Genomic DNA, 12,465 nt, shown 5'->3' on the forward strand with positions numbered 1-12,465 from the left:
GGGGATAGGAAGTGCTGGGAGCCTGAGTTAATATTTAAACAGGTGTGATCAGTGAAGGCTTCACCTGAGAAGGGACCGTAAGAGCAAAGACTTGAAAGAGGTAAGGGAGAGAGCAAGCAACATGGATATCTAGGGAAAGAACATTCCAGGAAGAGGGGACAGAGCACACCGACCCTGAGGCCAGAAACAGTAGGCGGGCAAGAGTAGGCCGGAGAAGGGATCAGAGAGCTCCAGCTGGAAAGATATAGCTAACGTTAACTGAGATGAGGAAGACTTCGGGAGCAGCAGGTTTGGGGCTTGTTGATTTTGAGATGCCTGTTAGACATCCAAGTGGAGGTGACATGTGGGCAGAGGGGTGTATATGTCTGAAATTCAGGAGCAAGGGCGTGGCTGTCGATATAAATGTGGGCGTTATCAACATATAAATGCTATTTAAAGTCATGAGACTATCTAGCATCACCAAAGCAGAAAAGGAAATGACCCCCACTGATCCCTGGGCAACGTTCACCATTAGGAGGCCAGAGAGAAGAGAAGAAACCACATTATCATTGAGACTGTCAAATAGTAGAAGCTCCACAGGACAGAATTAGAAATCATGCATAGATGTTGTAAAGCACGGATTTGAGGCTCAATACACACAAAACAATGTTCTCGCATCTAAAGCTGTGAGCAGTATAAGGGGCTACCTCCCTAGCTTGGGAAATGGTCACAAAAGCTGATTGACTCATCTTGCGGGATTTAGGGTTATCAACAAGGAGAGGGAGGAAGAGTCCTACAAATTTCTTCATCACCCATATGGTATTAAATAATATTACCACAAAATCTGTGTATACATTCTATATGTATAAACTAAGTTAGGACAACCACTCAGTTAAATCAAAGTTAACCACGTATATTTTGGCCTGAGATGGCTGATAAAATTGAGTCTAAAGAGATTGTCACCAACATCATCCCCTCACTTCTCTTGCTCCTTTTAGTTTAGAGACAATCTTTTAATGTACTGTTAATCCTTAACTTCTGGGTCTCAATATCACAAATCATTTTCTGTGCCCACTTCCTTATAATTGTAAGAGACTACTTCAAGAACAGAACCAACTGTGCCGGAGGATTCACATGCCGTGAGGATTCAGCTCTATTATTACATATGTGAGGGTGGAATGATGGGAGGAAAAGAGGTCTAAAGGGAGAGGTGATTGATGGCAAGTGGGTAGAAGACTTGCTTAAAACGTATTATTTGGGCCCTGAACACCCACAAAATGTTCCATTTTAGAATGTTTGCTACAGGAAGGATATGCATAAAATAAACATTAAAAGTTTCAAAAGAATTATTATTGATAATTATCAGTAAGATGTATAGGGTCTTTGGAGAAAAACACAGTATTTGCCATACCTAACACATGAGACAGAGTTTGAATGCTAAGTCCATTACTTTATATCTGCATCTTCATTTAAAAAAGAGATTCTTACATAATGTTAGTATTAGGATGAGTTGGGTTAATTTATTTATGTGGTTTATTTATTTATACTCTACCTTATCCCACAAAAAATGGGAAGGCAGCTTTTCAACGGTTAACACTCCTTTGCTGTCCCTCAGCCAGCATCCATCACAGCTTTAAAGTGACCAGGAGACTTGGTATGATTAAGATTTGGAACAAATAGTGATTACTCCAAGATGGGAGAGCTCAATGGAATCATAGAAAAGTGAATTCCATAGAAATGAAACTTTCACAGGCTCATTAAAATAAGCCGCGTTTCTTTTTTCCTCTTCTGAAAGCACTAGGTGTTCTCACATATTTGATTTTCTCTTCAGGGTATTATTAAAAATTTTAAAAAGTAAAGTGAGGAAAATAAACAGGCTCTTTCTTCACCCATTTATAAGATTTATACAGAGAGAACTGTCATACAATTCATGTGGCAAGGAAGACTTTTTTTTTTTTTTTTTTTGCAGTACGCGGGCCTCTCACTGCTGTGGCCTCTCCCTTTGCCGAGTACAGGCTCCGCCTGACGCGCAGGCTCAGCGGCCATGGCTCACGGGCCCAGCCGCTCCACAGCATGTGGGATCTTCCCGGACCGGGACACGAACCCGTGTCCCCTGCATCGGCAGGTGGACTCTCAATCACTGCGCCACCAGGGAAGCCCAAGACTTTTTTAACAGCTAAAATGAAAAACATCAAGTGAGAGTTGGATTGCCTGATATTTGCTGTGTAAAAGATCAAGAGCCAAGGAAAATAGAAAAGCTGCATTGGAACATAAAGAGCCTATCACTTGTGTTTCAAAACATCCTTCAAACTTTTTTCTTGCCCTACACGAACAAGTTATAAATAACTAAAGTGACAGGGGCTTCAAATGCCTCCTCTGTCGTTCTCAAGCTTCCACAGCATGGCATGCAAGAATTGATAGTATTCTGAGAATCACTGTAGTAAAGTGACAAGGCTGCTCCTAGCCAGAGGCAACCCCCTCTGGAAGCATCTCAACTGTATCACAGTCTGATCCATTCCATACCTTTGTTATAACATGTAGCACTGGAACATCGCCTGGCTTCTCTGTTGTCAAAGCAAAAATTGCACTTGACAATGTTAAAAAGGTTGTGCCTCATTCTTGCCAAATGTATGTGACACCGTCACAAAGGACCACACTTGGTACAGATGCTAAGAAAAGCACAAGTTTGGAGTCTGCCCGGCTGTGGGCACTTGCTGCCACCTATAGGTCGCTACCCTGAAGGCATTCTCCTCCCGGTTCCCAGGCCAAGTTAGGAACCAGGAAGAAGCAGAGAATTTCCAAACACTGCTCTTCTGCTTCTGGCAGATAAATCCCTCTCCTTCCTTCCTCCAAACTGCTCACTCCCCAGAGGCAAAGCTTAGAGAGACTTCTAGACGCTGTGCTAAAGATGCCATGGATTTTTGTGGCCCCCAGAAAACTATGAATTCAAGATAAGCCTCTACAGTGAAAGCTCCACATTGTTTTTTGCCTCAGCTGTGGTGGGCGGGGGAGTAGTTTTGTAAAGTCAGATTCAGGCCTTAAGATGAAAATAGATTTTTTTTTCCATTTTGCAATTGAGGTAGAGTTGATTGACAATATTATATTAGTTTCAGGTGTACAAAATAGTGATTCAAAATTTTTACAGTTTATACTCCATTTATAGTTATTATAAAATATTGGCTATATTTCCCATATGTTTTGAATGGTTAAAATGAAAATGTAGGAGAGAATTTAAAAACAAACGAACAAAGAAACCCCTGAACTAGTGGAATCTGCAGTCTGGCCTGGACCTGCCTCCCAGGCGCTGGATGCACCTGGGCCTCGCACACCGTCTACACTCCACCCACACTGACTGCTCCGGTTCCCTAAGGGCCACTTGTTCCTTCTTGCCGCAAGGTCTCTTTACGTGTGCTTTCTCCATCCGAACCCTCTTCTGTCTCTTTCAACCACTACCTCTCCCCCTGCCTAGTTAACGTCTCTAGATCTTTTACATCTGTTTAAACTTTGCTTTCTCTGATTACATTTCTCCATCTTTCTGACCAGGTCAGCCCTCTATTAGAGCCACTCTCCCTCCAAGCGCTTCCGGTTACCACTTTACGTTTCTTCATATGGTTTTCTTTCTTCTTTTTTTTTTTTTAAAGGATACTTTAGAAAATTATTTATTTAGTTATTTGGCTGTGCCAGGTCTTAGTTGCGGCACGCAGGCATCTTCGTTGAAGCTTGCAGGATCTAGTTCCCTGACCAGGGATGGAACCCCGGCCCCCTGCATTGGGAGCGCAGAGTCTTAACCACTAGACCACCAGGGAAGTCCCCGTATGATTTTCTTGATTCAGCATCTACCTCCTCCACCAAACTGTAAGCTCCGTGATGATGGAGACTTGTTCTCTGTAACTCCCCATTATTCCCCAGCACCACCCAACAGTATCTGTCATACAGCATGTGCTTAACAAATAGTTCATGATATATTAATTTATTAAATTTATTATAAATTAATTATTAAATGAGTGAGTGAATGAACCTGTTGATTTCATTCACCTTAGTCTCCCTTGGATTTGTCTCAAAACAGTTAACAGTAGTTTGAAAAAGTCTTCTGATAACGAACACCACTCTGTAGTTTTAACTCCATAGGTAGGAAGGGATCATAAAGCTCATCTAGGGCATTGACAAAATGAAGTGAACTAAATTATCCCTCTATTCTTCTCCTAGGACTTTAGGAAAACCTAGCACCAATCAGTGTGTCACAGGCTATACCTGATACTTCTTATCTTAGAACCATTTTCAGTTACAGTGATTTTATTTAATAAAACGTAATTCATTCCAATCTTTATATGTACCTTCAATTGCTAGATATTGGAGTGTGAAGTGTCCTGGGAGTTCTGTAGCATTTAGTGTTTAATGAGCAGTAACATAAATGATAAGATAACTTTAGGAAGTGGCAGAAAACTTGGATCTACTTAGAAGACAGCCAGGAAAATCAATAAATGACTATTGACTATTTCTGAAAAGATGGTTCTAAATCACTTACAATACATTTTTAAAAACTGTATTACACCTTGAAATGGTTTATCCCCCCATTTTGCTTTTGTTTGTTTTGGCAACGAGGTAAGAAAATATATGAAGGACATCCAGAAGTGCTTATAGCATTAATAGTTGCACTAGTTGATGCCTTTTCTTGAACTGAACTGGAAGTAGTCAACTATTTCTCACTCTAAGAAAATCACAATTCTGTAGAATTACCTTCAAGGACATTTGACACCTAGGAGACTTGAAGCGCTGGCGTGCCAGCATCTGAAATGTATTCTAGAAAAGCTTTTGGCTCTTGGAAAGGGTTCAGATAGATTACAAGGATGTGTTCTGCTGGTTCTGAAGTCAAGGTCATATTAACTAATGAGTGAAAATATTTAAAGGTTACTGTGAATTGGTATCTAATTGTGTCTAGGAATTTAGGCATGTTTCACCCAAATCTTATATTAGGATTAGTAAATATTCAATAGGATAAGTTCATTTAAAAAATTCTTTTTAAGAGGAATTTATGATGGAGGGGGAAAACGTTCTATATTCCTTTCATCTCAGTTAACCTCACTATGGAAAGTCTAGCTTTTCACACCACCAGTTTGCTCACGTTGCAGCATAAGGTCTTACAAGGAAATAAATTGCCTCTGGAGAGTAAGGTTGCACCCAGTGCTGTGAAGGGAGATCAGATATTGCCATATCAGCTAAGAAACCCAGATGCCCTCTAAAGTGGATTCAGAAAGGCTTTTGTTCCGTAGTATTCACTTCGTTTGGGGCCCTTGGCCTGGGAGCTATGGAGGATGTCCTGAGAGAGCACCTGACCTTCGAGACAGCGTGCTGACCTCTGCACGGCACAGGACGGGAGGTTTGATTTCACTGGACGTGACAGGATAGGTGCCTGCAGGGCAGCAGACACAGTAGGCGCTCCGATGGGAGGGATGGGATTTCAGCAGGTTCTGTAGCAGGAGTGCTTGTCCTCTCTTCTTGCTTAAACTCTCATAACTATCCCTTTACGTACATCACAGTGGCTAAAACTCAAAGTAAACTTGGAAATTAGCTAGTTCAATTCATTTACTAGAGGTAAAAACCAAGACCCAGGAAATATAAGACTGTCCCCAACATATCTCTGTGTTTATGTTGAAATGTCAGTACGAGACTTGATAACGCTTCACGGATGTGGATACCTGGAGTGGGGAAGGGCACATGGTACTAACTGTGCATGCCAAATATGCATGTGTTCAGCTCCCTGACAGTAGTAACCCTTCTGAAGTGGCAGCCGAACCTCAGTTCCCTTTGCACTATGATGAGCAAATCATTTTTGAGTGGGAGTTCAGTGCGGGGGCTGCTGCGGCCCAAAGGAACTGTCTGTGGGTACAGATGGCTCTAGAAACGGAAGCCAACCTGACAGAGAGAATGGTGTTGGCTTTGAGCGTGCATTTTTCTTAATTATCTTAATTAAATCTTAAAAGGAAAATATTCTAGGAATAATTTGCTCATAGATGAGAAAAACTTCTTGGCCCCAGATCCAGTTCCTTAAAGGGTGCATCTTGCTGAATTGCTTCTCAGAGTGCTAGAATGCACACCATCATTACACAGGCTCTTCATCTCCTATATTTTATGTAACACAGTTTCTACATAAAATATGAAGAGAATATTCTGGTTGGAAAAGGATGGAGAGAAGGGGATAGAATGGGAAGACATCAGTAGAAAATCTGCTGTGTTTCTTCCTGTAAATTAAATTCAGAGTCCCATGAGACCAGCTTCCTTTAGGAGCTCACTTTGACAATCTCCACCAATATTGACATTCCCAGACTGCATGGACAAGGGATCCTGCTCTCCTGCCGCACTGAGGGAAGGAGAAGTGTGGTGCCCCTGTCCCCAAGGCCTCCCTCAAGGACCCCTCAGCATTCATCAATCAGCTCCTTCCTCAGGGGCCCTGCTGACACCTACAGACCACACTTTTGTTCAAAATAGAAAGGGGCTACTCTGGGCTCTAAACCTGAGCCCTATTTCTACGTAGAGGGTAGAGCTCTCACTTCTTTTCTTCCTTTGTTAGTTAGGCAAACAAACAACACCTCCAATCCTCAGTGCAAACAGTTAGACCCAGTTAACTCTTCATTGTCACGGCTCTAAGGTAATAAAATCATGGGAGATCTCACTATCCTATACTACTGGACCAGGCCGTTTAATGGCTGAGAAGACCTTCCATTTTCACAATGGTGGGCAGGGCTGATAGGAGCAGACTCCTTGTGCACAGGGAAGCCCCCTTTCTCAGTTCATAATCCCAAACTGACTGGGGACAGCTGCTCTCTGAGGACCTATGTGTAGTTCTCAGCACCGAGACATGTGCCAGGGTCCCTCCTAGCTCCTGTTCCAACCTTCCAGTACTAGAGACTTTCCAGTCCTCTCACTATCTGCCCTGCTCCCTGCCCTGCACATTGTCAAACACACACACACTCATGGACACCCCAGGCGGCATGATTGTGCCTTTTTCCCCTTACTATGCTAAACTTTCATTTCTTTTCTATGTACACAGCTCCCTTTGTAGCAGAAATATAGCTCTATCTGATTTGAGCAGTATCATGATGTTCTGATGTAGAATATTACATTTAATAACTTTATTTTTATGCACCCCAAACACAGAGAGACTATAATGTCTCCCACTAAAATAGACGTAAGCATTTGTAGACTCATACTTTGGTTTGGGGAGAGAAGATTGGTTATAAAACTGTGCTGAAGTTTCTGTTGACGAATTCATTTCTTCCCTATTGCTTGTTATTAAAATGTGAATATTGAATTTAAACAGTAATTTAATACAGTTTTCACTCTTTCTGCAGCACCTGAAATTCTTAGAGGCTGTGCCTATGGACCTGAGGTGGACATGTGGTCTGTAGGAATAATCACCTACATCTTGTAAGTGAAGAAAAGCAATCTCTAAGCATACTGTTGGCCTTTGCTGTAATATTTTCTAGTTACTCATAGTTCTCATAAAAAACAAGATTCCTTTTTGATTTTTTGTGGTTTTCTATGACATACTAAGTGTAGTTACTGATGGAATTTTCGGAAAATGAGCAATTGCTTTTTATTTTGTCATTTTCTTGGGGCCATAACTTCTGTCTAGGGCTTTGCTGTGTCTCATTCTGCTATGCAGTGTATAGCAGATTTTGGGAACAATTCATTGTTTGATGATAGTAATGAGCATGAAACAACTCCACCTATTAAACTTGCACTTATTTTATTTATGTGCATCTCGTCCAAATGATTAGAGTATTATTCCTTTTGAAGGGGAAAATGGCTGTTTAATCTCTGAAGCAATCCCAAACTGGTACGTTTCTTATCAGAAATGTTTTAAATACGTTTGGGCTATCGGTTTGTGTTCCTATATCTGTTAAGTTCTCAAGGACCTTTAGTTTAATACCCTAAACTCAGAGAAACCTGTTCTCTGGGAGAAAAAAAAGGGGGGGCTAAATCTCTCACTCTCTGGTATCCCCAACTCCATTCCTGAGCTCCTGTCCACTAATAAACATGGGGTTTCAGTTTGCCAAAGAGATGATGGAATTGCAGACAAATACAAGGGAAATAATCAAGAACAATGGAAGAGTATCTGGGGAGGAAGGCTGTTGTAGAACAACTACAAAAGCAAGACATCAATGAGTTCCAAAGTTTAATTCAAACCAAGTAGATTTGGTTTTCAATTAGAGGATACTGCAGAGTTAATTGTTGGAACCTGTAATATTCAAATCTGTAAAGAGATTTTGAAGGGTGGGGAAGAAAGCAAATTAGCTCAGGCTGCTATAACAAAATACCATAGACTCAGTGGCTTAAACAACAGAAATGTAGTTCTGGAGGTTGAAAGCCTGAGGTCAGGGTGCCAGTAGGTCAGGTTCTGGTGAGAGCTGTCTTCTGGCTTGCAGATAGCTGCCTTTTCACCGTATCCTCGCAAGGCAGAAAGAGGAAGCAAGCTCTCTGGTGTCTCTTCTTATAAGGGCACTGATCCCATCATGACCTCATGACCTCATGACCCTCATGAGGTCATCATGACCTCATGACCCTCATCTAACCCTGTTACCTGCCAAAGGCACCATCTCCAACTACCATCACGTTGGGGGTTAGGGCTTCAACATATTAATTTGGGGGGAACACAATTCAGTCCATAGTAGGAAGAGGTTGGTTTGGTTTGGTTTGGTTAATTTAATAGTGATCTTAGAAAGTGTGGTGTCTAGGTAATATGGGCTAAGAAGAGGGTAACTAGGGTAGAACCCACAAGCAAGTTAGCAAACTCTAAGTTCACCTGGGTTTATATTGCTATATTGGTCAGTAAGAACCATAAAAATGTTTTAAAGCAACCCATAAAATAGCCATCTGCTATTATGTAATGTCAAAAGATATTTTCAGTGATCAATTCCCTGTGTTTCCAGGATGTATTAAAGCTTAAGAAGAATTTGGAAAGCTAGGGAACCATGTTTTTTCTTAGGAGAGTGAAAACTTTTAGGTAATTTGTTTGCCACACCAAGTGCTTGTTAGTTCATTAAAATGAATTCCTAAGGCCGCATCATAGAATCCCTTCATCTTACATTTAAGATCACTTTTATGCTGTGAAAGAATGTTGTCTCCTGAATTATGTGGGTGACATATCATACTTAGTGATGTTAAGTGAAAAACTGAACTACAAATAATGCTCCAGCTTTGCCCCTAAAATGTAAATGTGCCCACCCAATTAGAGTTTCATGTTGAAATGTGATGGGAGGGGTTGAAGCATTGAGGATGTGTAAGAACTCAGAGATGGAGGTAGGAAATTTAGTAACATTTACCTTGAAAAACTGAAATATGGGATGAGTAAAACTCCATGACATGGTCACTAACATGGGAAAATGAAGAGAAAAATTGGGGCCATTTGAGAAACGTCTTATTGTAACCCTGAAAATAATTTTTTAAATCTCTCGTTTCTTTCCCCTAGTTCACTTAAGGCCATTAATTATAGGTGTTGGTTGAATAAGTGGTAGCAGCCCCCAAAATTAAAATAACAGTGCTGCTCACAACTAATATCCTTTAGTTCTTTTCTTAAAAAAATAAATTTATTTATTTATTTTTGGCTGTGTTGCGTCTTTGTTGCTGCACACAGGCTTTCTCTAGTTGTGGCGAGCGGGGGCTACTCTTCGTTCGGGTGCCCGGGCTTCTCATTGCGGTGGCTTCTCTTGTTGTGGAGCACAGGCTCTAGGCACGCAGGCTTCAGTAGTTGTGGCTCTCAGGCTCTTGAGCGCAGGCTCAGTAGTTGTGGCGCACCGGCTTAGTTGCTCCATGGCATGTGGGATCTTCCCAGACCAGGGCTCGAACCTGTGTCCCCTGCATTGGCAGGCGGATTCTTAACCACTGTGCCACCAGGGAAGCCCCTAATATCCTTTAGTTCTGATCCAACTTATGTCAGCCCCTAAGCCTAGGGACTTTTTATTTAATCTGTAGTTCATTAATAATTGATGAAGTCCACTATGCAAGATTCATTGGACCATTCTCTCCAGTGGATTGTGCCATTGGGCTTATGCACCTCCTTTATTATTATTAAGAGTTCCACCAGGCTATTTTGTGCTATGACCTTGCTATTTCTAAGGATGACAGTAGCCTGGAAATAAAGGCCGTTTTGTTTCTTACAAGAATTCTGGTCCCTCTCTTTGGTTTAAAGCGTTAAACCAAAACCCTTTCTCCCCACAGACAAAAGCAACTATTACAGTTCTCAGGTCAAAATCAGAATCAGATAACATCAGAGATTCAAATTCTGTCCTTCGGCTTTCAACACTACAGTTCTGCTCAATGGCTTGGAGTTACCCTGTGTAATACAGTCACACTTCAGGCCTTATAATCCTAATATCCTCCTAAACTGTCAATGTCAGCATTCAAATATTTCCATTTCTAAAGGGTTTTCTTACTCTGTGTGTGTGTCTGTGTGCTCATGCACACATGTGTGCTGCTCTCTGTCACATTTCTTCCATTTTTGACATTTCAGGCTGGTGAGATAAACTTTTTACCTCTGTTACCAATGCACAGACTTGCTGACATGACTGAGAGGAAAGAAAGGCATTTGAGTACTGTACCTTCTGAACTATCATTTTTCTCTCTAGATTTCCAGAAGGGGAAACATTAAGAGTTCCCTAAACTAAGCCTGGAAAGTTGACCAATTTCTCCATGACTAGCCAACAACAGGCTATGTTTTTCTAGTGTTTTGGAGGGCAGAGGAGGGCCAGGTGAGGATGAACTGCCTCCTTGGCAACGTGTGGACCTGTGCTCCCTTCTCTCCTTTTGCTGGAGCAGTATTCTCTGCGCGGACTTCTGCAGTGGGAGAGGGAGGATGCACAGCCCAGGCCTCAGCACTCCCTGAGCCTTGCCTTTTCCTGGCTGGCTCCACAATATTGGAAAGAAACAAAGACTCTCCCAACAGGATGTTCCCTGAGCAAAAGAACATGAGAAATTGCTTCTCCTAGAAACTCACTACATTAGGATGCACTGGAATGTTTCATTCTCGGCACCAACCTGGCCAGTTTGAAGGAAGAATTTGGGGAAATGTTTTTCATTCTTTTTCCTTCATTCCTTGTCAGATGCAACACATGCCCTAGCAGGGACTTTTAAAAAATAGTTCCCGTTTGGTCTTTAGTGATTTCAGTACCTCCACCCACCTATAAACAGTAGAGGCTTGGTGGTCCCAGACCAGCAACTCACTTTTCCTCTCTCTCTTTAGGATGCCAGAGATGGTTCTCTGTTTCTTTTCTCCCACTTTGCTCATACTTTTTTTATGCTGACCCGTGATGGAAGATGAAGGTGAACATAGTGAGATGTCTTTAAGATGTGCAAAAGTGAGGGTCCTTACCAGGTTGCGCTAACGCTAGGCTGCTCACCTCTGCTGGGTGCAGCTGCTCACTGTAGTAAGTTTTAAAAGGCCATTCCCTGACAATAGTGTTAGCTCTTGTGTTTGTTCACTCCGAAATCCAAACCGGAATGGGATGGAAATCGAATATTTTATTCATCTCTATGGAAGAATTCAAATGAAAAGGGCTGAATAAAAACAACTAAAAACTTTTCTTTCCACCTTTTAACCTTTTTATTCTCAAAATCCTAACTTTTCTGTTTTGTAATCAGTTGGAATTCTAATCAATCTGTCTTCTCAATTCCTGGTGGGAAAAAATCCATGGAGGGCTTCCCTGGTGGCGCAGGGGTTGAGAGTCTGCCTGCTGATGCAGGGGACATGGGTTCGTGCCCCGGTCCGGGAAGATCCCACATGCCGTGGAGTGGCTGGGCCCATGAGCCATGGCCGCTGAGCCTGCGCATCCGGAGCCTGTGCTGTGCAACGGGAGAGGCCACAACAGTGAGAGGCCCGCGTACCGCAAAAAAAATCCATGGAAATAGCACTATAGCATAATGCCTATAATAGTGTTAGCTATTATTATTGTTGTTTGTGTCATAATTATTAATACGATTATAACTTTTTGTAGAAATCTTAAATTGGTTTTGTATCTATTCTTACTTCCTGAAGACATGACTGTGTGTTTATATAATCAAAAGTGAATTGTAAGAAGGTGATTACATACTTAAACTGAGCGATTACATTCATAACAGGAAGCTGTGAAAAAGGACAGTCTTGAATTTCTGCAAAAAATTGGTGAAATATGCTTAGGCTTTTAAAAGACATTTTATTCTCTAACTTTTGTCCCTCTAGACTTTGTGGATTTGAACCATTCTATGATGAAAGAGGCGATCAGTTCATGTTTAGGAGAATTCTGAACTGTGAATATTACTTTATCTCCCCCTGGTGGGATGAAGTATCTCTAAATGCCAAGGATTTGGTAAGTGTGACCAAACAAAATGAAACAAAATGAAATAAAATCCCTTGCATTCATTTTTATCTAATTAATGGGCAGTGCCATTTTTTAAATCAACCCCTCTTAATAGCCTATTTCTTTTTAATTATAAAGTATTTTTAATGAAACA

The 12,465-nt window shown here is 41.5% G+C and overlaps 1 protein-coding gene across 1 annotated transcript in view; it reads left to right on the top strand.

The window, feature by feature from the left end:
* Positions 1 to 12,465, top strand: part of CAMK4 (calcium/calmodulin dependent protein kinase IV) — a 217,151-nt gene that overhangs the window by 198,965 nt on the left and 5,721 nt on the right. Inside the window, exons 9-10 of the mRNA XM_060146187.1 lie at positions 7,329 to 7,404; positions 12,194 to 12,320. Of these exons, the coding sequence (XP_060002170.1) occupies positions 7,329 to 7,404; positions 12,194 to 12,320 (203 nt within the window). The remainder of the gene's footprint in view (positions 1 to 7,328; positions 7,405 to 12,193; positions 12,321 to 12,465) is intronic.

The sequence above is a fragment of the Lagenorhynchus albirostris genome, chromosome 3, assembly GCF_949774975.1.
Source record: "Lagenorhynchus albirostris chromosome 3, mLagAlb1.1, whole genome shotgun sequence".
In the NCBI taxonomy this organism is placed as follows: Eukaryota; Metazoa; Chordata; class Mammalia; order Artiodactyla; family Delphinidae; genus Lagenorhynchus; species Lagenorhynchus albirostris.